The 26,676-nt window shown below is 39.4% G+C and overlaps 1 protein-coding gene across 1 annotated transcript; it reads left to right on the top strand.

Annotated features, from left to right (window-relative positions):
* Positions 1–1,621: 1,621 nt before the first annotated feature.
* CDH11 (cadherin 11) lies at positions 1,622–26,322 on the top strand. The gene is made up of 11 exons (XM_065416663.1): positions 1,622–1,849; positions 3,002–3,296; positions 5,765–5,884; positions 6,401–6,568; positions 9,275–9,462; positions 12,891–13,144; positions 14,155–14,291; positions 14,486–14,607; positions 15,441–15,558; positions 24,519–24,770; positions 25,826–26,322. Exons 1-11 carry the CDS (start codon positions 1,622–1,624, stop codon positions 26,320–26,322), a joined length of 2,379 nt encoding a protein of 792 aa, XP_065272735.1.
* The last annotated feature ends 354 nt before the right edge of the window (positions 26,323–26,676 follow it).

Raw genomic sequence — 26,676 nt, 5'->3', positions numbered from 1 at the left:
TTTGGGTGAAGGAGTAGAGTGTGGGCAGCATTAACTTTTCAGTTCCTTGTCTTTCTGTGTTACATATATTATTATAGAGCATCCTTAACTAACACAGAACAGTGTGTGTGTGTGTGTGTGTGTGTGTGTGTGTGTGTGTGTGTGTGAGAGAGAGAAGTGGCAAATGTCGTATGTGTGTGTATATATACCTCTGAGAATAGAATATAGCCTTAAGTTAGTATTTTGTTAGTATTCTGTAGCAGATACAAAGTGAATTACTGAGAAACCTAAAATAAACATTCCGGGAACAGTAAAAGTTGGTTGCTCAGTACAGGTATAGGTGCTGGAACTAGGGATGCTGGTTTCCATCACATACAGGGTTTACAGTTTGGTTCAATGGCTCTCAGCACCCCGACTATACAAATTGTTCCAGCACCACAGAGTACAGGTGTTCTTTAAATAAAGGCTGAAAAACTTTGTATGGGAAGCCCCAGGGGTATATATATCCAAGTGGTTCTTTAAGATGGGTTGCTAGTACTGGAGATGTAGTCCTTAGCGCAAGTTTCACTGTATTGGACAATCTCATGGTCAAACTTTGACCCTGACCTATTATACATAGAAGTGATCAGATATAAAGAAAGAGGCAATGTCATTTGAGCAACTAAAATCGTAGGGGTTTGTATATACTGCAATACAAAACCCCCGTGGCTCTGAGTCTCAGAGCCCGGGTCAATTGACTTTGGCTTGTGGGGCTAAACGTTGCAGTCTAGCGATTCAGGATTGGGCTAGACTCAGGACTGGGCTCTGAAACTCACCTCTCTCCTGGGGTTTCAGAGCCTGGGTTCCAGCCTGAACCCAAATGTCTACATTGCAATTTTTAGCCAGCAGCCTAAGCCTGAATCAGCTGACGCAGGCCATTTGCAGCCATGGGTCTTTTATTACATTGTAGACGTACCCTTAGAGACACCTGGAATGGGTGCTACTGCCAAAGGTCACATTATCAAAGAGTCTTTAGGTGTTTTTACTCATTCATGATGGTGAAGGTTGGTAGAGATGGGAGTGACAAGGGAAGCACTGAGGTTTGGGAATGCTTCTAAGCACTCACTGACAATATTTTATTAGAGTACTGAATGCAAGCTGCGATCATGTGCATCATTTTCTACTGAATTAGGAGAAGGGGGAAATTATAACTGACAGACTCTTCAGCAAGGAGTTTTACTGGAAAAGCACCAGAAAAAAACCCTTATCTAGAATATTCATAGTTGGTAGTAATTATATCAAAGTATTATTTTCCTACGAAATCATTAGTTTTTGAATGCTATTATTTTCTTTAAGTGGACAATGGCTATTACACCTGTGCTATGTTGGTAATAGTTTCATTTTAGAAATTGCAGTTGGCTTATAATTGTCACTTCTCAAAGACAGGGGAAAGACTGACACTTTTCTACACTCTTCTTTCTTTCAGCAATTAAGCTGGGAACCTGCAGAGCATTAAAGTGATGCACTTAATGAGAGGTGGCATCCTATATGCAGAACATTACATCTGAAGTTTTCCAGTAGCTCCAAGGTTCTTATTTCAGAGGTGGCTCTGGGTGGAAGGAGTAGATTCTCGAATACTCCTGTGCCTATAAATTAACCAAAAATGAAGGAGGACAGTTGTTTACATGCTGCTCTTATCTGCCTGGGCATGCTATATTACAGCCATGCCATGTCTACAGAAAAACTTAACCATTTAAGGCCGTCACTCCATGGTCACCATGAAAAAGGAAAAGAAGGGCAAGTTCTGCATCGTTCAAAAAGAGGCTGGGTGTGGAATCAGTTCTTTGTAATAGAGGAGTACACAGGACCAGATCCTGTACTAGTTGGCAAGGTAAGAAATGTATTCTATGTTTTCATTTGTATTTTAATAGGTACTATTCCCTGCCTCATTGCGGTGTGAGCTGCTTTTTTCCTCCAGTACTTTTTTCATACCAGCTGCCTAATCAGCACCCTCTGAAACTTCTGGTATTAATCATTTCATCTGTCGCTCAATAAGAATCTGATCCAAAGTGTATTGAAATCAAGGGGAGTCTTTCCATTGACTTCAGTACACTTTGACTTGAGGCCTAAGAGCAGTAGGTCGAAACCTTCAGTGCTAGGACCAAAAGGATCATTTGCACAACAAGCCTGATCCCCAAACTGGCCACTGTGTCCCAGTAAATCATCATACCATTCTTAATTTTGGTGTCCAGTCAGTAGAGCATAGCTCTCACTGTTGTAAGACTAGCCTAGAAAATACCAATTTGCGTAAAAGTTCTACAATAGTGGTTAAAAATCGATTTGACCTGACACGCTAAAGTAAAAGAAAAATGTAAGTGTATGTCTACAAAGCAGCTGGGAGATGTGAATCCCAGGGCATTTAGACTGACTAGCTCACTAAAATTAGTGAGCTCACTAAAAATAGCTATGTGGCACAAGCAACAGCTTGGGCCAACTGGCTTGGACTTGGGCGGCTATCCTGAACCAGCACTTGTGCCACGTGGCCATGCTGCTAGCTTTAGAGGAGAGCTAATGCAAGTCTGTCTACCTGCTCTGAGTATTACAGCTCCTAGCTGCAGTGAACACATACTCTAATTGTATATCTAGATTTTAAGACATTACTCAGTAAGATTAAATATGTTAGACTGCATTAGATATTCTGGGCCTGACTCTCCCCTCTGTTACACTTATTTTACCGCCTCCAAAGTCATTTGGGTTATTTTAGTTTAAGACCGGTGTAATAGAGTGGAGAGTCAGACTCACTGAGCCAAATTCTGTTATCAGTTTGTTGATTTAAATGTAAGTTAGACACGTGTAAGCAAAAACAAATCTGGTCCATTGTGCACCTGACTCATGAAATTGAAGTCTGCATTAGTCATGAAAGTTAAGAAAGTTGAGTCAGCAGTGGCTAGACAGTAATGTACAGTAATTCAATTACCATTTTAATGGCTGGAAGTACAGTGTATACTGGTTTGTTACAATATGTATGTTTATCGTTTTATAGCTTCATTCAGATATCGATTCTGGAGATGGAAACATTAAATACATTCTCTCAGGTGAAGGCGCAGGAATCATTTTTGTTATTGATGACAAATCAGGGAACATCCATGCAACAAAGACACTGGACCGAGAAGAGAGAGCTCAGTATATTCTAACGGCACAAGCTGTAGACAGAAACACTAACAGACCTTTGGAACCACCCTCTGAATTCATTGTGAAAGTTCAAGATATAAATGACAACCCACCTGAGTTCCTACACGAAAACTATCATGCGAATGTGCCAGAGAGGTCCAACGTGGGTAGGTACAGATAAATGCATGCCAGTTTACATTTTTCGGAGTAAATTACATTGACAGTGAATCTTAGGTAAATCTAATTAACATCTTCCCAACGTCTGGAAGATAAAATGTATTCAGTTCCTCTATTAATCAATTAAACATTCTCTGTCATTTGCTCTAATTAGCTGAAGGATTCAAACTCTGCTACAGTAAATCCAGTATTGCCAACCACAAGAGATCAAAAATCTTGAGTCAGACCCCTCACAAGATCAAAATCATGAGACTGGTCTCAGAAATCATGAGATTTAAAAACCACCATCAAACCATGTATTTTAATCTGTCTTTTGATTTTTTAACACTGCCTCTACTCTTTTGGAAATGTGTGTGTGATAATTTCAGATTGAAAAGTCAACCTTTAATGCACACATACCTTTCTATGGCAGCTCAAATGAAGACTCAGTGTATGCATATTGAAGGAGCATTAGAATAGAGAAGATGCAGAATGGTTGTTTTGGGTGTTTTTTGGGGGGGTGGGGACTAGTCCTAAGCAACGACTCATTTCAATATAATTTTGTGATACTTCTGTTATTGGTATCTCAAAAGTATCCCTTCAAAAATGGAGAGCTAGGGCAGAAAGAAGGCAACCCTGCTGGTTGGAAAAACAGGGAGCACTTGTATTAAGTGGTTATACCCAAGATAACGCTCAGTGGAGAGCTCAATGGTGTGATAAAATTAAAATATGATGGAAAAACCTAAATCACACATATTTAAGATTAATGGAGATATCCTATCTCCTAGAAGGGACCTTGAAAGGTCATCAAGTCCAGCCCCCTGCCTTCACTAGCAGGACCAAGTACTGATTTTGCCCCAGATCCCTAAGTGGCCCCCTCAAGGATTGAACTCACAACCCTGGGTTTAAGCAGGCCAATGCTCAAACCACTGAGCTATCCCAGCAACATACTGTAGAAGGCCTATAAAATGGAACTGAGAAATGAACAATGAACAGCCTCATCACACACAGCACTCCCTCTATGTATCAAGTTTTCCAGTTATTTTTCAGTAAAGATTTATTTGAGCTGTAGACGTGTACATGCAAGAATACCTTTACAACATCAACCACCTTTCTGTTTTTCAGTGCAGTAATTATGTTTAGGCCCTAAATATTTTTTTTTAAATAATCAATACAGTTATATTCAAAATATGTCAAAAATAACTTTGTCATTCTTCTTTCTTTGTATAATTTGATAACCATGTAAATATCTACACTATCCCACAATCACAATACATTTATTTAAAAAAAAACCCCTCCTAATTAATAGTTCAGAGCTAAAAATAACTCATTTTATTTTAATTATTCTTCCTTCCCGCAGCCCCTGGGCTTCTCCCCTTCCCCGAACCTGGCAGCATCCTCTAGCCTCCCAGCCCAGTTCAGCACCCCCAGTCTCACCTCTGCTCCTCCTACAGTTCTTCATGCCCAGGCCTGGGGGGCAGCAGCAGTGTCCCCTCTCATCTCCCCTTTCCCAGGCTGGTGGGGGGACGGGAAGCTCCAGGGGGCTCTTCACACCCCTCTGCCCATTCCTAGGCTGGATGTTGCAGGGGGGAGGAGAAGAAGCACCGTCCTGTCTGTGTTTCTCACAGAGGGGAGAGGGAGAAGAGAGTTGAGCCACACAGGGCTGCTGGGCTCTTTGCTCCCTCTGCCCCCCACCCCTCCTCTGAGCATGATGAGCCAAGATGAGAGACTCTGCTGGCTTCCAGAAGGGGTGAACTTCTTGAGGGGGCTGGAGCATCACAAGACGAGCTCCAAAACCCTCTGAAATCACTTGAGATAAAATCATGAGAGTTGGCAATGCTACAAGACTGATGGTTGTGGAGTCTCTGCAAGCCTGTATGAGGGTCGAGGAGTGGGGGGGGGATCCCCCAATTGAGAGGGTTCAAACCAAGGTCTGTGGTGCAAGAGGTGCAATGATCTACAGGGTGTATAGTACTCTTCATTTGGGCTGAGCTATGTAATATAGCTGTGAGCTAGGGCATGGTGCCACTTTACATTTTTCCAGGGTTGAAATCAGCCAGCCAGAGAAGAGCTCACCCCTGCCTTGGGGATCACTACAAGCAGCGTTTCTGTGAGTTTACTTGTGGAGAGTGTAGCTATCCATATGACGGACGTAGTCTTGGGTGGCTGTATAATGCCAAAGTAGTATAATGCCAAGGAAAACATAAAACCTGTGGGAATAGTGTATATTAGGCCGTATAATTTATTGGATGGAGATGACCCATAATCCCTATCATTATTGGTGACTTCCTACGGCTTGTATTTTCTAAAGCACAAATTGCTAAATAGATCTCAGTAATTGTTGAAATGTGTTTGTTTTGTTTTTTTGGAGTGGAAATAGTCACATAGAACAGGCTTCTCTATGGTTTGACTGAAAGCAGCTCTGTGTGGCTTTAGCAAACACATTTACTTTTTAAATGTCCTTCCTCTTCTTTTTTAGGTACATCAGTTATTCAGGTAACCGCTTCGGATGCTGATGATCCTACCTATGGGAACAGTGCCAAACTGGTTTACAGTATTCTTGAAGGTCAGCCGTACTTCTCCGTGGAAGCACAAACAGGTATAACTGAGCCAGACTTATTTGTTTGGAACACCATCACTTTTTCGAGTACATCAATATGAATAACTAAATATTTTGGCCCAGAACCTCAATAGCAGCTGAGGGGCAATGCAGTTCATCTTGGGGTGTGCATACAGATAGCTTTAAGCCACCTTCATTCTCTCCTTCTTCTGCCCAAGCTGTTCAGTAGGGTGGTCCTGTGGCATTTAAGAGAGGTATCCCTGAGACAGGACTATTCCCCTGGATGAGTTGCAGAGAAATGGTGTAGAAGCTGATATGCAGGCTCTATGCTGCTGAAGAATTACCCTGGTGATACTTTTGTGGTCAGCTGTGTTGATTTTAGGGCCGCTTTCCCTTCATGGTATGGTGCATAGTGGCTAGAACCCAGGGGAGACTCTGGGCCATTGTTGCTCTACACACCATGTATGATACATCTTAAATACACTGTATAATATGCAGGTACCAGTTTTGAATAACTACAAATATGTATATAACATTTTTCCTTTGAATGTACAGGTATTATTAGAACTGCTCTTCCCAACATGGACAGAGAAGCTAAGGAAGAATATCATGTTGTAATACAGGCAAAAGATATGGGAGGACACATGGGAGGACTCTCAGGGACAACCAAAGTGACAATTACACTTACTGATGTCAATGACAACCCACCAAAGTTCCCACAGAGTAAGTGACAAGTCCCTTAATACATAACGGTTACTACTAATTATACTTAACACTTGTGTAGTGCCTTGTATATTCAAACAAATAGTAACTAAAAGTAACGAATGGAGTACCACAACAGAAATGTGAGATAGGTAAGTATTATTTTATGCAGAGTCCTTAAATGATTTGTCTAGTGCTACAGAGTGAGTCATTTTCAGAGCCAGGATTAGAAGGCAGGGGATTCCTGGCTCCATGCTTCATTTTGAAAACCATCGAACCATGTTGTATTATAAACGTACCTATGGTGAGATCAATGTGATGTCGTCTAGACTTTTATGGAAGTGAAGCCCCTGTAATTGAGACAGTTAAAACTAGGCTGGAGAAAGCCCTTGAAAATATACTTTAGGGGAAAGACTTGCACTGCGGCAATAATGGATTAAAATTACTTAATAAGTGTTTTCCAACTCTAGTTTTTAACGCTGCAGATGTACAAAAGCCTGCTCAGAAAAAGCAGGCTCCATTTTGCATTCTGTTCAGACTATAACATTACCAGAAAAAACATCTTTGAGATTCTGTCAAAAATCTGATGGAGAACCAGAAGGAGTTAAAAGAATGGATCTTCTAATTCTCACCTCCACTGCATGTCAGCAGTTTATTCTATTTTTGGAGATGTACAATATATATGGGGTTCCCACAGTAACTTGGTCTACATACGCCAGTAGGCTCTTGCAGTGAGACTAACACTGTTCTAAAGAAGAGCCAAAATGGCTTTCCCTTATACAGTTCTTTCTATTCATAGCTATTTCCAAGTTGTAGCTTATGATAGTCATTTCTAACTGTGCAAATCCACTTCTGTCTATTGATAAATATGAGTGAATGGCAGATGATCTATTTGATCTTTTTACCTCAGCTGCACCTACGCTGTCTAAGGTGTTTCTCAGGCAAGAGGTGCTTTCCTTGGCCACAGATGAAAGAGCATTGCACATCCTGCTAACAACTCATAGTTATGCTCTTTCAGCTCTTTGACAGCCCTGTAGCTGAGTGAGCATCACTTTCTATTTCATGTATTCTTTCAATTTAAGGGCCTGATGCTGCATCCTTCACTTGTATGCATAGTCCCACTGAAGTCAAGGACTGTTCATGTGGCTAAAGATTGTAGGATTGGACCTTTACTCCCTTGTGAATAGTAATATCCACAGATAGCAGATCAAATAAAATTTAGCTCAATTAAATTTTCAGATTGGTGACAAATAATGCTAGTTACTACAAGTAAAGTGCATGAGTTTTTAGTTGCCAGGGTGGCTATTTGGTTTTCACATGTATTTTCATCTTGTTTAGTTGTTTATTTTAGCTCATTCAAACGTTGGGTCTGGATGGAAGTCCAAGCATGGAGCCTTAAAATTACCCCTATCTTGGAGGGGATTGTCTACCATGTAGGACAAATTGCGCTGAATTGTATTTAAAAAAAAAAGTTTCACTTGCCCAGCAAGAAAAGAAAGATGTTAAATTTGCAGAAGTCTACCAGTTTAACACATTGCATTCATTTGAGGTCTAAGTGACTTTCTGTCAATAGATCAAACTGTTATTGTGCAACCTGCTTTAATTTAGGCTTGATTGTACCTGGAGTTAGTGTTTTGTTTCTATCATATATGTCTATTGTGTTTACAGTGAATGAAGCAAGTCCACACCTGGTATATCTCCACTGATGTTCCTCAAATGATACTTGAGGGCGGGGGTTAGATTTAGCCCATTATATTTTATCTTGCTGGCTGTATGCTTTCCTGGGTTTGTTCAGGTCAACGTTGATGCTATGGGAAATGTAAAGAATTCCAAACTGGTTAATCGGTATTTAGGGGCAGGTGGTGCTATTTAAACTCTGGCTTGGGTTGGAAGGCACCCAGAGATTTGCATCACTGTAGAAAGAGCCGCAGGAGAATTGTGCCTCAGGACACAGTATACTGCTTGGAGCCTCCTGATGCACAGGAGCATTGCTTACACTGCACCATCCTCGCCCTTTCCAGAGATTTGTGCCACTGGGCCCCACAGAGGGTGTAGTCCCTGAGTTAGGGTGGGAAAGTTTCCTGTTATTCTCCCCTCTATGGATCTGTACTGGGGCCCTACATAATCCGACATGTACTGAATGGTGCTAAATTTCACTACTTTGCAGTGAATGCAATTTGACATTTCAGGTGAGAACCATGGAAAGCAGCAGATTTATTCTTTTAGGTGTCACAGCAGTAAGATTTTATCCAGTTCCTGTTATATAATTTGTGGCTTTTGAATGAATGTCAGTTACCCTCCTAGGCTTCTCGCTGTTGAAGTTCATACCATGAATCATTTGAAATGTAATTTTCTCTAGATTTTTGTAATAACATCTCCAATATGAATTATAACCTTGATGTCACAATAATTTCTGCATTCTGATTGTATGATCAGTTGGCCTTTTAACTCCTGCTAGAACACTAGAGGTGAAGGTAGTAATTGGGAAGGTAATTTTATACAGATTAGCAACATGACCTCAGATTTCACAAATGACCTCAATCTCAAAGTAACCTAGACTTTTATAATATAACCATTCCTTCAGTGAATAACTCCGTTAGTACATGTGGATAATTTGAAAGTTTTAAAATTTGCTGTGCTATATTTGCATATATGAATGAAACAGGTAAAAATACAAATACTTGAAGAAGCAAACTGTGCAATTACAACTGAATGTTTTTTGCCTAGGTGTGTACCAGATGTCAATATCAGAAGCATCCATACCAGGGGAAGAAGTAGGACGACTAAAGGCCAAAGATCCAGATATTGGAGAAAATGGCTTAGTGACTTACAGCATCATTGATGGAGATGGTGTGGAGATGTTTGAAATTACTACAGATTATGAGACTCAGGAAGGTGTTGTAAAGCTTAAGAAGGTGAGCAATCCTCTCGTTTCAAGCCTATTAATATACACAACATACTTTATTTTCTTTCTCACAGACGATACAATAGCAATAGATTAGTGTCCATGTTAAAATTATGAAAAATTTGTGTATAAGTTTGTTTATGAAGCTGTGATGACCTCTGAGCTCCCATTTTACTGTTCTCTGATAATGCCTAGAGCCAAAATGGAAGGAAGTAACTGAATGGAAAGCAGTACTACAAAAAAGCTCTATAGTGGGTTTATTAATATAAAGTGAAGAAACTATTATATATTCTTTAACAGCATTCTGTACTGATCTACCACTAGAGAAATCAACACCTTTCACTCTTCGAAGCACACTGAGAATTACCGCAGAAATAAATGATGGGTTTGCTTTAGTTGTTTTAACCAAGCATTCATTTTCAAGTTGGCAGAGTCATAAGAGTTTTAGGATAAAGTGCAAAGTATTGAGGATTTGTCTGCATTTCTGATAAAAGAAATCATTTTAAATATCAACATTGCTTCCCCCACATTCTACGTAGATAGAAAGAAAAGGATGAAGTAGTGTGCAAGTAAGAATAGAAAGTCACGTAGAACAATGTTATAGTCCCATCAAAGGATTCTGCCATTTGACTAGCTAAGATCATTTCAAATGGTTTGTGCCCACAATTCAAAAACAGTTTCCTTGTATTACATTGCTGAAGCCACTGCACATAGCACAATGAACACCTGATAGCAAATCATGATGAAATGCAACAGCCTCAACTTCATTAGTAACAAAGTCTTGCACAACACTGAAACCTAGCAAACACTTCCTGTAGTTTTAATTTATACCTTCATGACCCCAGGTCATTTTCTGTGCCCATTACATTACCAACGAGAGTGAGGTCTCAAATATGGACCATGGCATCATTGCCCTCCTCCAACACATGGGTAAGAGGAGGCTGTGCATGTGCACAAGTGAGGTTAAACACTAGGGACAAAAGGTGGGTGAGGTAATATCTTTTATTGGACCAACTTCTGTTGGTGAGAGAGAGAGGCTTTCGCGCTTACGCAGAGCTCTTCTTCAGGTCAGAGTCTGTGTAAGCTCGAAAGCCTCTGTCTCTCACCAACAGAAGTTGGTCCACTAAAAGATATTACCCTCACCCACCTTGTCTCTCTAACATCCTGGGACCTACATGGCTTCAACAATACTAGTATTCCTCTTCGCTCTAGTGTATGAAGTTTGAAGTCCCTTATGTACTCACTCCTTTATTCTCAAAACAAAGGGTAAAATTGGGGTGTGGTGTGGGTGGACAATGGGCATCTTTGAGGCAACATGGGCTTAAGTGTGATACTCTGCATTCATGTGGCACTTTGCTACTTTACTTGTGGGGGGAGGGGGTGCAGGCAAGAAGCAGCATCTCATTAGTGGGGGATCATATTCCATGAACTCCCTGTTTTGCTTTTCACCTTTTGCTTTCTTCACCATGCACCTATGCTATGCTAGATCAAACGCCAAATGTCTGCTCTGTGTAGGAGGAATTGAGCAGTTATCCTCAGAGTATTTCTTACCTCTGCCCCAATCCTAGGTCAATTTCATAAGGGACTTGAGTAACATTAGTTCACCCCAGAACTTTTCCCAAAATCGGTACATTGATCAGGGAGAAGGGGATCTTGTAAATATTGCCATGACACAGAACTGCCAGCACAATAAAGTCTCAACTATAAAAAGAGTATGCAATTGTTAGAAAATCAGTTAACCTCTAGTATAGCAAAACTGTCATAATACTGCATCACAAAGTGCATACTTGTAATCAAACAAACAAGCACACACACACAAAACGCAAATAAATCAACACCCTGTTTTATGTATGTAACATAGAATTTCCTGTCTCTCAAGCTAATACAAAAATATTTCTTGGCGATGGTGCTTTACTTTTGAGATGGTGAGGCAGTCACTGCTCAGAATACTGGTAGTGATTGCACTACTGTGATGTTTTTTGATTGCTCATTGTTTTAATAGCTCTTCGATTACTGAGTCTGCACTGTTTTTTTAGCTGTAGCTGTTATGTAGCTGGTATGGCCTACAGTCCATTCTATGCTGTTAGCATAGTTTGATAGCCATAGTTGGCACCTGCCTCTCAGACATTTAAGGACATAACCATATTGTGGATTACGGTACTGAAACATTGCAATCTCTCTTGTGTCAGTGAGACATTGCAGGTACACCATAGTTAGGATCAGTCATCTGAAACATGGAGGAGAATTCCTACCTCACAGGCTGTGGTGAGGCTTATTCCCTTCATATTTCTAAAGTGCTCAGAGATCCTTGGATGGAAGAGCTATAGAAGTGCAAAGAATAATCTTCACACTTTCCCCACCATTATGTTTATGATATTTATTCATTAATTGTTATTTCTATTTACTTTTTGAAAAGTGGTTGTTCAGTAGATGAGTTAGAAAGACACTATGCCAAATACAAGTGTAATTCTAGTACAATATTTGTCATCAACTTGAACTCATATAATTTATTCACTATGTCATATGACTCACATCAACCTCTCTTTCCTTCCTATGGGCCAGATCTTGACCCTTGCTATGGCCATTGGGTGCCAGCTGACCACCACACCGTGTCCATAAAGCAGACAGATCCAACTTCTGGAGAATTCTTCCAGTGGGGAAATTCCTAGTTCGTGTAGGGCCACTATAGCACCTCCTACGCTACCACCTGACCATAATGTATGACCATAGAAGGCATGTCTCAAGTAAAAGGGTCACTTCTGTATCTTTGATTCAGCCCCTTGTGCAGGGATAGTCAATAGGTGGATCACGGGCCAAAGTGGGATTTTGAATGGACCAAAAATCCTTTTATTTACTTATTATAATCATCATCATTATTATTACTATATTATTTTCTCTTGAGTCTGGACCTTGACTATACCTTGACTGAGAAATTTGGACCTTGACAAAAAATAATTGATTACCCCTGCCCTAAAGTAGGCTCCCTTCCAACTATCCCCAAGGGACTGTCTGCTAGCTGGGGATAGACAGAGCGCAGCATGCTCCAGACACATCCCTTCCTTACTGCTCCTTGCCCCAACATGCTCTCTGTGTTGGGGCTCTAGTTGGAGTAGCAGCAGGGACTCCTGCTGCTGGAGAAATCCCCAGCTGATGAGATGTGGGTGGTTTCCTAAGCAGTACAACAGACACAGGGCATGGTAGGGAATCTGGCCCAGTATGTTGAGTTTTTTTCTCTACTGTAGATGGAGTGGGTAGCTCCTCACTTTGACTATTTAGCACATGTTTTAAAGGTCTCGGACTTTTGAGTCTTTGCATATTAAGTGCTATGCAAACATCTGGTTTATAGGGATTCTGCTATCATAGTCTAAGGAACTAGCTTTTACATTTCAATGTTGTTGGCACTGTCCAACTGATGCATCATCCTCTTATTTCTTACAGCTCCTAGATTATGAAACCAAAAAGTCCTACAGTCTGAAGGTAGAGGCAGCCAATGTACATATTGATCCTAAGTTCATCAGCAATGGACCATTCAAGGATACTGTAACTGTAAAGGTAGCAGTTGAGGATGCTGATGAGCCCCCCATATTTTTAGCACCAAGTTATATTCTTGAAGTACAAGAGAACGCGGCAGCTGGTGCTGTTGTTGGGAGAGTACATGCCAAAGACCCTGATGCTGCAAATAGTGCTATAAGGTACGCTTTATTAATCTAGTCCTATTGTTTATATAGAACTAATCAAGATAACATTTTAGTTAATATGATGTAATGGTACCTAGTCAGTTATCTTCTTTTATTTGCAAGTGTCTTTTTGTAGCTATTCGTTTTGCACATTTTCTCATATTTAGGACATATTTCATGTACAATTTGTTATAGCTATGTCTGCATAGCAACTCATATTGGTCACTATTACAAGGTATATTTACTACAATATTATCAAAGACATCAATTTTTCAATAAAGTTAGAATAGAAATAACTGCAATAGCTCAGATACTATTGTGTGGTTACTATTGTCAACTGTTAACTTTTTATGACAACCACTATGTGTCTTTGCATATACACACACAAACATACACACACATACAGTGAGAGAGGTATAAAGTAGCATTTGCTATGTGTGTTTTCTGGTGTCATCTTGCTACTATTAATTAAGATATGAAGCTATTTAAAATGCTTTGTTGTCATAACATATGCTCCAAAGAGTTGCAAAGTGAATGTCTGAAAGCCATAGTAAAACATACTGTTGTATAAGAATACAGAGATGTTTAGTAAATCAATTAATAATTTTAAATAATCTAGGAAATGATAAATTTTATAATGTTATGAGTGTTCTGAAAATTAAAAGAAATAAATATGGAACAGGTGGAAAATATAAATATCTCAAAATATTCCATACAAATTAAAGGAATTTAGACACTTTTCAAAGGTTATCATTTAAGGTCTTCAAAGAATAAATGTTTTTATTATATATACTATATAAGAACTTGACAGTGCAAAATGCCTCTGATACATAGACATTAATAAATAATGGAAATACATTTCCATTAAAAAGTTGCTTGATAAATTCCATTAATATGTCCATCTTGCAAGCATGCTACTGAAAAACTATATTAAAATAATATGAAATATACTGTTGAACAAACACTGAAACATCAGGCTGCAATGTAATTCTTTTGTCTAATACTCAATTTTCATCTCCTTCAAGGTATTCAATTGATCGTCACACTGACCTTGAAAGATATTTTAGTATCAGTCCAGAAGATGGTTACATTAAGACCATAAAAACTCTGGATAGGGAAGAAATTGCTTGGCATAACATCTCTGTCTTTGCAACTGAAGTCTGTAAGTATTCCACAGAGGATTACAACTCAGTGATATAAATACTATACTCCTCACATTGTTTATGTGGGGTATAACAGCTGGAATAATACATAGCAGGAATACTTTGTTTTTGGTTGTTTCTTTTTTAACTTTAATAAAAGTATTATAGCTTTGTTTTGTCTCCCTTTTGTTTTGTTTTTCATTTATTCTTATAGACAACCGACATCAGGAAGCCAAAGTTCCTGTAGCAATTAAGGTCCTTGATGTCAATGACAATGCTCCAAAATTTGCATCAACCTATGAAGCATTTATTTGTGAAAATGGTCAGAGCAACAAGGTATCTTCTATCTGTTACATTCCCCCGATGGGGGAAGTTCCTTATTCCTGGGTTGGAGTTCAGTTTTGTTTGGAAGTTGGAAGCTGGGTTGCTATTTTTAAGTTTTGGCAAAGGTGTCTAGAGCAAATAGAGAGGCACTTTTTTTTTAATTTGACATCAAAATTGAACTAAATTAATGTGTGGGTGCACGCACATGCACACACAATATTTCAAGGTTTGAGTTTTGGCTGGCCATGGCCATAGGTGTATACCAGCAAATTTACAGTAGAAGCAAGGGTAGGAGTTAGTTTTCACAATCATGGGCACACATCAAATATTGGAGAGACACTCTGCCTTCTATAACAAGAAGCATAGAATGGGGCTTACAGGGTGTAGCCCACAAATGTATCCAATCATACCCTGTGTATGTATTATCCTAGTGCAGATATTCCTACTGCTAGGAGTAGCTGGAGCAAAGGAGTACTTCCAATTGGGAGTTTAAATTATTTGATTAACACTACTTTTGTTGCCTATAAGTTTGCCAGTTTGGGGGGAAGGGAGGGGCGAGGTTATGCTATTTCCTCAGACCTACCCACGTTTAAGTTCAATATTATATACAATATTATATTATTATATAATATTATAAAAACATTTGTATTGACTAAATATAGTAACAGAAATAGTTGTCTATTTGAGCTTTATACCCATAGTATATTTATAAGAGTAAATGATGTTTTTTCTTTCTTTTCCCTTTGGCTCTCAAAAATCACAATATTGAAAAAAACCCTATTTGAATGCAATATTATGTACCCAACAAAGGCACTATTTGTTTACAAGCTACCTTTTTTTTACAGGCATTTATTACAATTACTGCTGATGACAAGGATGATGCAGCCAATGGACCGAGATTTATCTTCAGTTTACCACCTGAAATTATTCACAATCCAAATTTTACGCTCATAGACAACAGAGGTTTGTATCAAGGTTCACCATATATTAGTGTTCAGAGCAGCGAAAGTAGAAAACATATGGGTATTATAATTTCATACAGTATTTTCATTAACCTTGACTGATTGATTGCTTTTGAGTTTTGCAAAAAAAGCAGTAAATAAAACTGACAGTCGGAGACATTCTTTGGAATAATTTAGTGCATGTTCACTGGCCTTCAGATTCATAAATATATTTTGTAAATTACATGATACTCTATATGATAAATGCATTGGCATTACAGCCACAAGAACAGGCAATAAACCGAAGATTCACAATTCTACTTAGTTAAAGGTAATAGGTAGACCACAACTTTAGGAGTTCACTATGACCCATACTGGGCTTGGCATGGACCCTAGGCTCAGTTGTGGGGGAAGGTATGGGATGATGTTTTTGATTCAGTTATGTTTGTCAATTTGTGGATTTCCTGGGATTTAAATCTGGAGTAAAAAGCCTGCCACTGCAAGGTTGTCTGAGGGGAGGGGAGTGCAGATCCAGATTTTCAGTCTGATCCATTATCTAGATGAGGACCAGTCACAAAAATCCACCTTTTACTTCCAACCTCCAATGCACAAAATGTGGGATGTTCTTGTATCCACATTAGCCACAATAAGATGAGAGAAATCCTCAGGACCAGTCTTTCCACAATCCCACTTAATCTCCGAGTGTGACACCATCAATCCTGGACTAGCAATGTGTCCCCTAGCAAAAACTCCATGGGAAGGTTGTGGATGGAGGGGGGAGAGAAACAGAACAAAGGCATATCCAGTCTTTATAAATATCTCTATGCTAATTCCTTAATTACAATAGTGCATAGAGCATAATACATTTGTAATAATAAGTATTTAGCAAATTCATTTTAACATGGTAATTTCCCTGTAAAAGCAAAATTGTTCCAATTTATAGGAAACTGTTTATTAAAAATGAGCTTTAATACTTGAGAAGAAACTTGCTTGTATCCCAAATTCTGATCTCAGTTGCACTGGTTTAAATCATGAAGCCAATGGAATTACTCCAGATTGACATCAGGATAAAAGAGAACAGGATCTGATTACTTACATCCAACATGAACTTTTTATCTCAAACATTATAACATTTACAAAACTTCCTGTATTATTTTGGCATGATTTTTTCCTTTCTGAACACTGAAGAAAATTATCAGAACTATCAGAACTCCCTGGCCAAATTTCTGATGCATTAAAAAAAAAGTAATATGGATATCTACAGCAAGGTTCCTCAACATAGCAATTGTACACTCAAACGAAGTGAGTAAAGGACCCCATAGAAAGTATGTATTTACTTTCCTTTATTTAAAAAAGGAAAGAAAAAAAAGGAACGTAAAATTAGTTTGAAGCATATATTTTAAAGAAAAATAAGCAAATCAATAAAAAGAAAATGAAAATGTGCTCTTTTCCTTCTAGGCTGTGTTTCACCTTGAAAGATATTCTAGGGGCAGTATATCAACAGAGGCTATAGTGCATAGAAAGATAATGGACTAGCCCAGGGGTCGGCAACGTTCGGCACGCGGCTCGCCAGGGTAAGCACCCTAGCGGGCCGGGCCAGTTTATTTACCTGCTGACGCGGCAGGTTCGGCCGATCGCGGCCCCCACTGGCCGCGGTTCGCCGTCCCGGGCCAATGGGGGCGGCGGGAAGCCGCGGCCAGCACATCCCTCGGCCCGCGCCGCTTCCCGACGCCCCCATTGGCCCGGGACGGTGAACCGCGGCAAGTGGGGGCCGCGATCGGCCAAACCTGCCGCGTCAGCAGGTAAATAAACTGGCCCGGCCCGCTAGGGTGCTTACCCTGGCGAGCCGCGTGCCGAATGTTGCCGACCCCTGGACTAGCCTTTCACCTTTGGAGACCTAGCTGCAAACTGAGATTAGCAGTGAGTTTAGTAATATCAGCTAAATCTCTAATGGATATTAGTGTGCATCAGAAACCCACCACAGAGTTTGGCACCATTTGGCATAACTTGCAGTCTATTCAAGAGAGGTTCAGGACTAATATAGCATGGGCATCCCATGTCAGAACTGAGATACATTGAAACAGCTTCAGGGCGAAGCTAGCGTAGTCTCTGGTTTGAGCCAGTTCTATTAGTCCTTCATTTCTACAAGCATCAAAGTAATCTTTCTTTCTTTTTTTGTCTTTTAATGAAAAAGTTAACCCAGATAAAAAAGGGTTTTATAATGGAAATGCAGATAGTCCACTGAATACAGTGCTTTTATATGACACCACTGCAATACATTATTTCAACAAGACAATGTTGTTTTAGGTCACTTGAATCTCTGTCCATATAATTTTCTTTTAGAAAGGATACATAGTATAATGCAATCCTTCCTTCATTTTTTCTTTTTCATACTTTACTGTCTCTCCATCATTTTCGTACATTCCTTAATATATTCATGTACATTTTATAAGACAAATTGAACAGAGTGGTTAATTTAACTCTTTTCTGATTAAAAAAGGTGGAGTTAGAGATGAAAGTGAAAAGGTTAAAATTGTAGGTACTTCTAGATCAGAGGTCGGCAACGTTTGGCACGCGGCTCGCCAGGGTAAGCACCCTGGCGGGGCGGGCCAGTTTATTTACCTGCTGACGTGGCAGGTTCGGCCGATCGCGGCCCTCACTGGCCGCGGTTCGCCGTCCTGGCCCAATGGGGGCGGCGGGAAGCTGCGCGGGCGAGGGATGTGCTGGCCGCGGCTTCTCGCCACCCCCATTGGCCCGGGACGGTGAACCGTGGCCAGTGGGGGCCGCGATTGGCCGAACCTGCCGCGTCAGCAGATAAATAAACTGGCCCGTCCCGTCAGGGTGCTTACCCTGGCGAGCCGCGTGCCAAACGTTGCCGACCCCTGTTCTAGATAGTAAACCTTTTCAGAGTGTGTTACAATTTGCAAGTCAAATAACTTATGTAATCATTTAAAGTTTCTTTTTTCATTTGTAAATCAGAGTAATCTTTGTATCATGCCACCTCTTTCACAGGGAATTGCTAGTTTCAAGAAAAAATGGCTTTATTAACTTTTGGAGAACTGTTAATGAAAACTCCAATGTTTAGGTCTATTACAGAACTTTAAAGTGAATACAGTCCTATAATTATCATTTAATAGAGTTTCTTTCTCCTGACTCCTAAAAGTAATTACATATTGCAGTAATCCAGAAAAAGTAATCACATTCTACATCCTATTAAACGCCTTCTGTGTTACCAAGTTTTTCAGCTCAGGGTATTTTCCATAGAAAACATGAGATAATGGGGTATCTCATGCTGTGATAAAGCATCAAATTACTTTTGCTTTGAGTCTTTACTTACATTATACCATGTAAATAAACAGTACTTTATTTTCCCAGACTATGTATACGTTTGGTGTCCAATCCTACTTCTGCTGAAGTCAGTGTGTGTTTTGAAATTGACTTCAAAAAGAGCAGTAGCCAGTCCACAATATTTAAAAAAAGAAAAGAGTGACAGATTATTAATAGACATGTTTCCTTATTTTCATCCCCGCTCCATCCTGCACTGAGGTACTGTTAGGCAGAGATTCACCCTGTGCAGAGTCAAGCACAAAGCTAGTTGGTCTGAAACTGGTTCATTGGCCTTATGTTGGGCCCTTTACACGTGGGGGAATTTCCTCTTAATGCTTGTCACTGATGGAATATAATGTTCTGGAATGCCCAAATATAAGAGATGACTTTTGGAAGACTCATGGTCCAGTTCTGCTGCTTTTATTTCAATGGCAACATGTTCTGATCTTCAGTGCCACATGTCTGATCAATGATTTTTGAGGCCCTCAGTAAAAGACATGGGCTCCAGTGCAATTCTCCTTTTTCTTACCATGGAATTTTACCCAGTAATAATCACTGCCTGATGCAGATTCTAGGCAATTACAACCAGAAGTCTGTTTGGTCTTCCCTGCTCTGTCAACACTTTCACCTCTGGTGCAGCAGCTCGTAATGTTCACTCTGCAATAAGCTTCTGTTGTCAAACAACTATTTGCTTTTCTGCGTGTGCATATAAACAACATAATAGAAAATAATCAACAGCTACCTTCATGGAGAAAGAAATTTGGAAAGCTTTGGTAAGACTGCAAGAAGCAAAGAAGAAAATCAAAAATGGAAAAATAAATATTGGTGGATATGATACAATTTTATCACAGCCATTTCACAAAAAGCATTGGTGATCTAGTCACCTGAAGTAATATCTAGCTAGAGGGATTCTCCAGGGAATAGCAACTGGGAAAATGAAAACATGTATATTCCAGAACGGACTGCAAAGGTATTTGGGATAGATGTTTTCCTCCTTCTGTAACGTGTTGTGGCACATTGTAGTCCTTGAAATTGCCAGCCAAGCAGCTGCAGTATGGTTCTTGCGGAATGAGTAAAGAATCCAACTTTAACCTGGCATGGATATTTAACGTCTGTTTCTTGTCCTAATACCGTGTACCCGGATTACAGTTAGGCTCTGTTTTGGAATCAAAGGGCATGAAAATGATGAAAAAGCAAGGATGAAAATATTACCCTGGATTACATGTTACCTTTATCCTAAGAGGTTAAGGTTTTGTTGTCTCCAAGACATTATATACTGGATATGAGAGTTGGTCACAACTAGAGCAGAGGAAGCAGTGACAGGTAGTGGACTTAATAATATTTCACATGGTGTTTTTGAGTAGCTTCCCTTTTTATCTGTCATTTAAATGAGCATCAGAGTTTTCCTAAATCCCTACTGTGTGGCTTCCAGTATAGTTTTGAAAACTATTTTGCTAAGGCATTACTGTATCTTTGAGTTATTTTAAGCATTCACCCAATTCTTTTATGAAACTTGCAAATTCCAAATCTTTGCCTTTGATCACTGGTCAAATATGGAAAAACATACAAGATTGCCTAAATTGTCTGAAACTTAGTTACTTCTTACTTAGCAGAAAACAAGCAAACAAGTCTAAACAGTTCACATTATGACATACTAGGGAAAGGAGATTTAGGCTTGTTTGGGGTTAGGCAGATCTGTTTGGTAATTAAATTGTTGTGATCTTGGCATAAGATAATCAAATCAGAAAAGTAACGGGACAGTCGGGTGTTATCAGTTGTCAGAGTTTTGATTGTCTACAGAGTACCATTTTGGCATTTGCTGGGGTTGGAAGCAGGGCTCTTAAAGTCTCTTCTGTCCTGTTTCTGGAATCTCCAGGCAACTGCGTCCACTGCAGGAGAGGTAGCCCTGCATCCATCAGTCTGCAAGCTCTTTCACCATAAAGATGATCTGATATCTTGTGAGCTTTTATTTGGTTGTTTGAGAAGAAATGGACTATTATTCCTAGTGTGGAAAATACTGTACATTAGACTAATATTAGTGGATACTTTTTTAGACTAAAAAATGTGAAAAGGAGTTAAACAAGGCTGATACACATTGGATGCCACATTTCAACTGACAGCAAATTGTTATGACTACATTCTAACCCCCTGAAATTTGAAGACTATTACACAGACACTGCCACCTATAAAATGATAAAAGTGTAAATATTTAGCAGCACAAATGGGTTTTGAAATGGATTAAACAGTATCTGCCAAAGCTACAAATACTAAAAAAATCAGACCCTGTATTTGTACATTTTTGTTCATGATTTTCTTCATTGACAGGGTAACCGTGGATAGGGGGAATATGGTGGACATAATATACCTGGACTTTAGTAAGGCTTTTGACACAGTCCCACAGGACAGTCTGATAAGAAAGCTGGAGAAATGTGGGCTCGGTGGAACTACCATTAAGTGGATACATAATTGGATAAACAACCATAAGCAAGGAGTAACTATTAATGGAATGATAGCAGATTGGAAGGCGGTCTTGAGTGGGGTTCCACAGGGATCTATTCTGGGTCTGGTGTTGTTTAGTGTCTTTGTTAGTGTCCTGGATGTAAGACTAGAGAGCATACTGATCAGATTTGCAGATGACACAAGGCTAGATGGGGTTGCCAACATTTTGGATGCTAGAGCTAAAATTCAAAGGGATCTTGATAAATTGGAGAACTGGGCTACAGACAAATGTAAGGTGCTACACTTTGGGAAGAAAAATGCATAAATACAGAATGGGGGATAGCTGACTTGGCAGCAGCACAGCTGAGAAGGCTTTGGGAGTTGTGGTGGATCACAACCTCAACATGAGTCAACAGTGTGATGCTGTTGCAAAAAGGGCAAATGCAATGTTGAATTACATTAACAGAGGCATAGTGTGCAAGTCATGGGAGGTGGTAATACCACTCTGTTCAGTGCTGGTTAGGACTCAGCTGGAGTACTGTGTCCAATTTTGGTCACCAATGGATAGAAAGGATGTCGAGAAACTGGAAAGGATCCAGGGGCGAGTGACAAAGGTGATCAGAGGGATGGAATGCAAGCCGCATGAGCATAGACTGAAGGAGCTCTTTATGTTTAGTTTGGAAAAGAGGAGATTAAGGGGGACATGATAGTGGTCTTCAAATACTTTAAAGACTGCCATAAAAAAGATGGATGAAAATTGTTTTCCCTTGCCACAGAGGGCAGAACAAGAGGCAATGGTTTCAAACTACTGCATAGGAGATTTAGATTAAATCTCAGGAAAAGCTTCCTAAAAGTAAGAACAGTAGGACAGTGGAAAAGACTGCCTAGGGAAGTTATGGAATCTCCTTCACTGATGGTTTTCAAAAGGAGGCTGGATAGCCATTTTCTTGGAGGGTTTTGACACAACAAATCCTGCATCTTGGCAGGAGGTTAAACTATATGACCCTTGTGGTCCCTTCTATCCCTATGTGACTATGATTCTATGATATTCTCCATCTCAAGCAAAACATTACCACCCAGTTACTGTCAAAATTCAAACGTATCATGCTGTTTTGTAATGCAGTCAGACTTCCAGAGAGCTGGGGTGAGGTCCATATCAGGTCCAGATATGTTCCTAATCTCCCACAGATCCCTACATATCTACCAGGTTTGGGGTTGCAGCAAACATTGTCCAACACATGGGACAATGTGGGGTGATTTCCACAAGGAAGTCCTCATGAAGATTTTCCTCCAAAAATTCCCTCTGCATGGGCTTTGAATGTAGGAAGCAAGATTCTGCCCCATTAGGTCTAATTTATTCACAGGTTTCTCTGGAAATAACATTGGTCAGATCATTAAAAGAAGTTTTATGAATGGCATTATTCTGGAATTTATGCTGAGTTTTCAATAGGAAAAGGATTAGTCTTTGTTCCGTTCTGCTGTATCCCAAAGCAGCAGCAAAATGGATGTCACAGAAGGTGACTAACCTGTCCTGATTAAGAAAGAAGACTAAAAGAATCATCCTATTTTCATTTTTCTTTCCTTTTGGAAAAGTAAGAAACAGAAAGCGAAGAGGTTTGGGTAAAGTGAGATCTGAGCTGAACATTAACCAAACTAAACTTTTCTGAGGATCTGAAAAAGCTGGATAAAATTGCTTCTTCCACTCACCGCAGTGTTTTTGAGTTTTGAGTGTCCTGGGTCTGGAAGCACAAGAAATGCCACAAAGAAGCACTGTTCTTGTTTTTCTTAGTATTTCCTGTCTGACCAGAAACAGGAAACACTGGAAATCTCATCAGGAGGTCTCCTTTTACATACTCTCCTGCCTAATTTTTTTGTCGTAAGGAATTTTAATAAATATCCAAACGCTGGGGTACTTATTCAAACTGAAACTTGGATAAAGAGCAAGTTTTCAGTGTAAAGTATAGCTCCAAACCCACTTAAAATTGTTAATTTTTGAGCATCATTGTGTAATTCATTGTGTGTGTTCAGGCATCTTATAAGGGGGCACGGCTCAGTGGTCAAGTTGCACTCCCCATCAGTACCCGACCCAAGCGGGGAAACTAATGATCCAAGCAGCAGACCAAATTCAGTGGTGAACCTTGATCATGTGCCACCCAAGGCACATTGCACATACACTAAGAAGCATCTTATATCAATATACACTTTCAAGCTTTCTGGTTTCTGGGATCAAAGAGTGCTGAGGAGATATTGATTGTCAGAATATTGTTTACTTAAATATGTGCTAGTGAAATGGCCATGTGGAATATCAGGGACAAATTCTGCCATGATATATTGTGTGCATTTTCCTTTGATTTCAGTGGGAATTGCACTCTTATAAGAATATCTTTGGGCAATATCTATATAAAATCTAATCCTTATAATTTTTTAAGGGGATAGTCTGAGTACAAAGGACCTGATCCTAAGGTCATGGAAGTCAATTTGCTTTCCACTGACTCCATTGGTTTTGGGTCAGGCCCAGAATCAGCATAGGTACAATGTCAAGGCCTAATTCTAGAGATGTTTACTACTTGGCATAGTGCTTAGTACTGTGAATTGCCCAATGGGGTCCATTATGGCTTCTCTTTATACTGAGCACCACAACCAGCAGTAATTGTTTGCATGATCGGATCCTCTTTTTTTTTTTTTTTTTGTCACAAACACTGTTTTTAGCAAGTACCCACTGTTGCAGAAAACGTGAATTGCTGGTTTATATGTTCCTAATAATCTAAGCATTCAGCAGTATCTGCAACCTCTTTTAAAACTGTCATAAATACTCTTGCCTTATAAATAAATGCTTTGATTTTCCTTGTGGTGCTGTATTCCCTTATGGTAGACAATTAAAAGGTGAACAGAAATATACAGAAATTGTAAATGAGAGTAATTTATGCAGGAAAAGAAATGTGAAATGCAACCAAAAAAGGCCAGGGGTGTATTGTACTCCTTGTATTCCATATCCCGCCCTGGAATAATTTAAATAAATAGGGCACTACTGTATATAGGAACTATGATATTTAATTTCTCATGTCATTAGAAATGGGACAATCAATTTACTGTATATAAATACAGCATTAAAACAGTGAAAGCAATTGTAGCAAAATGTAGTTTCTCAATATTTATGAAGAAGATGAGTCTGAGAAGAAATTGGATGATTAAAGATTGTCTTGTTTGTTTAAACAGATAATACAGCGGGTATTTATGCTAGACGTGGTGGCTTTAGTCGACAAAAGCAGGATTTATACCTTCTTCCTATTGTAATAAGTGATGGTGGAATCCCTCCAATGAGCAGCACCAATACCCTCACTATTAGAGTCTGTGGCTGTGACAGCAATGGTTCCATGCTCTCATGTAATGCTGAAGCTTACATCCTCAATGCTGGACTTAGCACTGGAGCTTTAATTGCCATTCTCGCTTGCATTGTGATTTTGTTAGGTAAGGAAATTCCCTACCTATTTATCTGCTTTTGATTATATTGCAATGTTAACCCTGACCTGGCCACATTTGACATACTATATGTTCCCTCATAAAGATGAATTTATTTAGTATTCTTCACTTCCCTTTCACTAGAGCTGAGACCCTGAGTAAGCCCAGGTAAAGTACTCTATATAACAGCTTGAGAGAGTGATACTAATTCCATGACACAAAGTTTTTGGTTTTGTGCCCTTCGCTGGATGACACATTGCTTATTGAGGTCAGCCTGGAATAATAATTCTTGCCAGCTCTTTGCCTTTAACTTCCCTACTGTTGAAGGAGAAATAAAGACAAACTGATGACTTAGAAGACCTGCCATTGAGAGAAGAGCTGTAAAGCATCATAAATGTCCTGAGTATTTAAAAGTAGCTATATAAATCACTAGATGACTCTACAAGGCAACATTTATTTAAAAAAAAATGAGTGACAAAGAACAGGTCACGTTTGCCTTTGCCCCTTCACCTATTCATGTCATCAAAGAAAAGTTATTGAAATCTGGAGCTAGAATAATTCCTATTTCATTGTGGCAGCAGGGTGTAGAATTAGAATTCAGTGTTGGATGTTGCAGGACAGCAAAGGTTCATTTCTACCTTGCAGTCATGCAGCTGATTGGGCTTCATATCTCAAGCAGGTACACCTTTCTTCTGAATAGTTGGCTTCCCATACAGTCACAGATCTGCGATCTGAGATCTGTGCAGACTAGGAGTCCATCAGTGTGGTACCCAAATCAGAGCCTTAAAGTAATCACGTAATAAGCACTGGTATCCAGCAACAAATGGGCCCGGTCCAAAACCTTGGATCTGAAACCCCTCAGAACTAGGGAAATATCCCATCTGTATCCAAACTTTGTGTCTCACAGCCATCAAGAGTAGCTAATAGTAAATGCAATAATTATGACAAGAATGTGATATGCTTTAGTCACTGCATGATCTTTCTCTTTAGAGAAAAATCATTTATAAACATAGACTTTGTTTGGAAATTAACCTAACTTACATTCTTTCTTATTTTTTCTGTAGTCATTGTAGTGTTATTTGTAACACTGAAAAGGCAGAAGAAAGAACCTTTAATTGTTTTTGAAGAAGAAGATGTCAGAGAGAACATTATAACTTATGATGATGAAGGTGGTGGAGAGGAAGACACTGAAGCCTTTGACATTGCTACTTTGCAGAACCCTGATGGCATCAATGGGTTTATTCCTCGTAAAGACATAAAACCCGAGTATCAGTATATGCCAAGACCAGGGCTTCGGCCAGCTCCTAACAGCGTTGATGTTGATGATTTCATCAACACAAGAATACAAGAGGCTGATAATGATCCAACTGCTCCTCCTTATGACTCTATTCAGATCTATGGCTATGAAGGAAGAGGCTCAGTGGCTGGTTCACTTAGCTCGTTAGAGTCGGCAACAACAGATTCTGATTTGGACTATGACTATCTACAAAACTGGGGACCTCGTTTTAAGAAACTAGCAGACTTGTATGGGTCCAAAGACACTTTTGATGATGATTCTTAACAATAAAGTTACAAATTTGGCCTTAAGAACTGTGTCTGATGTTTTGAAGAATCCAGAAGAAATGTAAGCAGGTATTTTTTTAAAAATCAAGAAAAGGCTCATTAAAACATTTAAGTTTGACAAAGAGGATTCCTTTAATAATAATGAAAAGGACATAAAAGTGGTAAATACTGTGAAGTACCTTTTCTTACAAAAGGCAAATATAGAAGTTGGTTATCAACTTCACTAGAGAAAAAAACCACTTGTGAAGTACAAAATATTTAAGGGAAGGAAAATTCTAAAAGTGAACCTACAAATGAGGGAAATCTTTTATGTATTATGAACATCTAAATCTTTTATGTCAAAGAAGCTTCC

This window comes from Emys orbicularis, chromosome 14 (assembly GCF_028017835.1).
Source record: "Emys orbicularis isolate rEmyOrb1 chromosome 14, rEmyOrb1.hap1, whole genome shotgun sequence".
NCBI lineage: Eukaryota > Metazoa > Chordata > Testudines > Emydidae > Emys > Emys orbicularis.
Note: the sequence above shows the minus strand (reverse complement) of the source record. Positions and strands in the feature narration are given on the sequence as shown.

Excerpts from the sequence above, each read along its gene's own strand:
- CDH11 (XM_065416663.1), top strand. The coding sequence starts at position 1,622 with ATGAAGGAGGACAGTTGTTTACATGCTGCTCTTATCTGCCTGGGCATG. Across the intron at positions 3,297-5,764 it reads GCCAGAGAGGTCCAACGTGG|GTACATCAGTTATTCAGGTA; the intron begins GTAGGTACAGAT and ends CTTCTTTTTTAG. Across the intron at positions 9,463-12,890 it reads GTGTTGTAAAGCTTAAGAAG|CTCCTAGATTATGAAACCAA; the intron begins GTGAGCAATCCT and ends TATTTCTTACAG.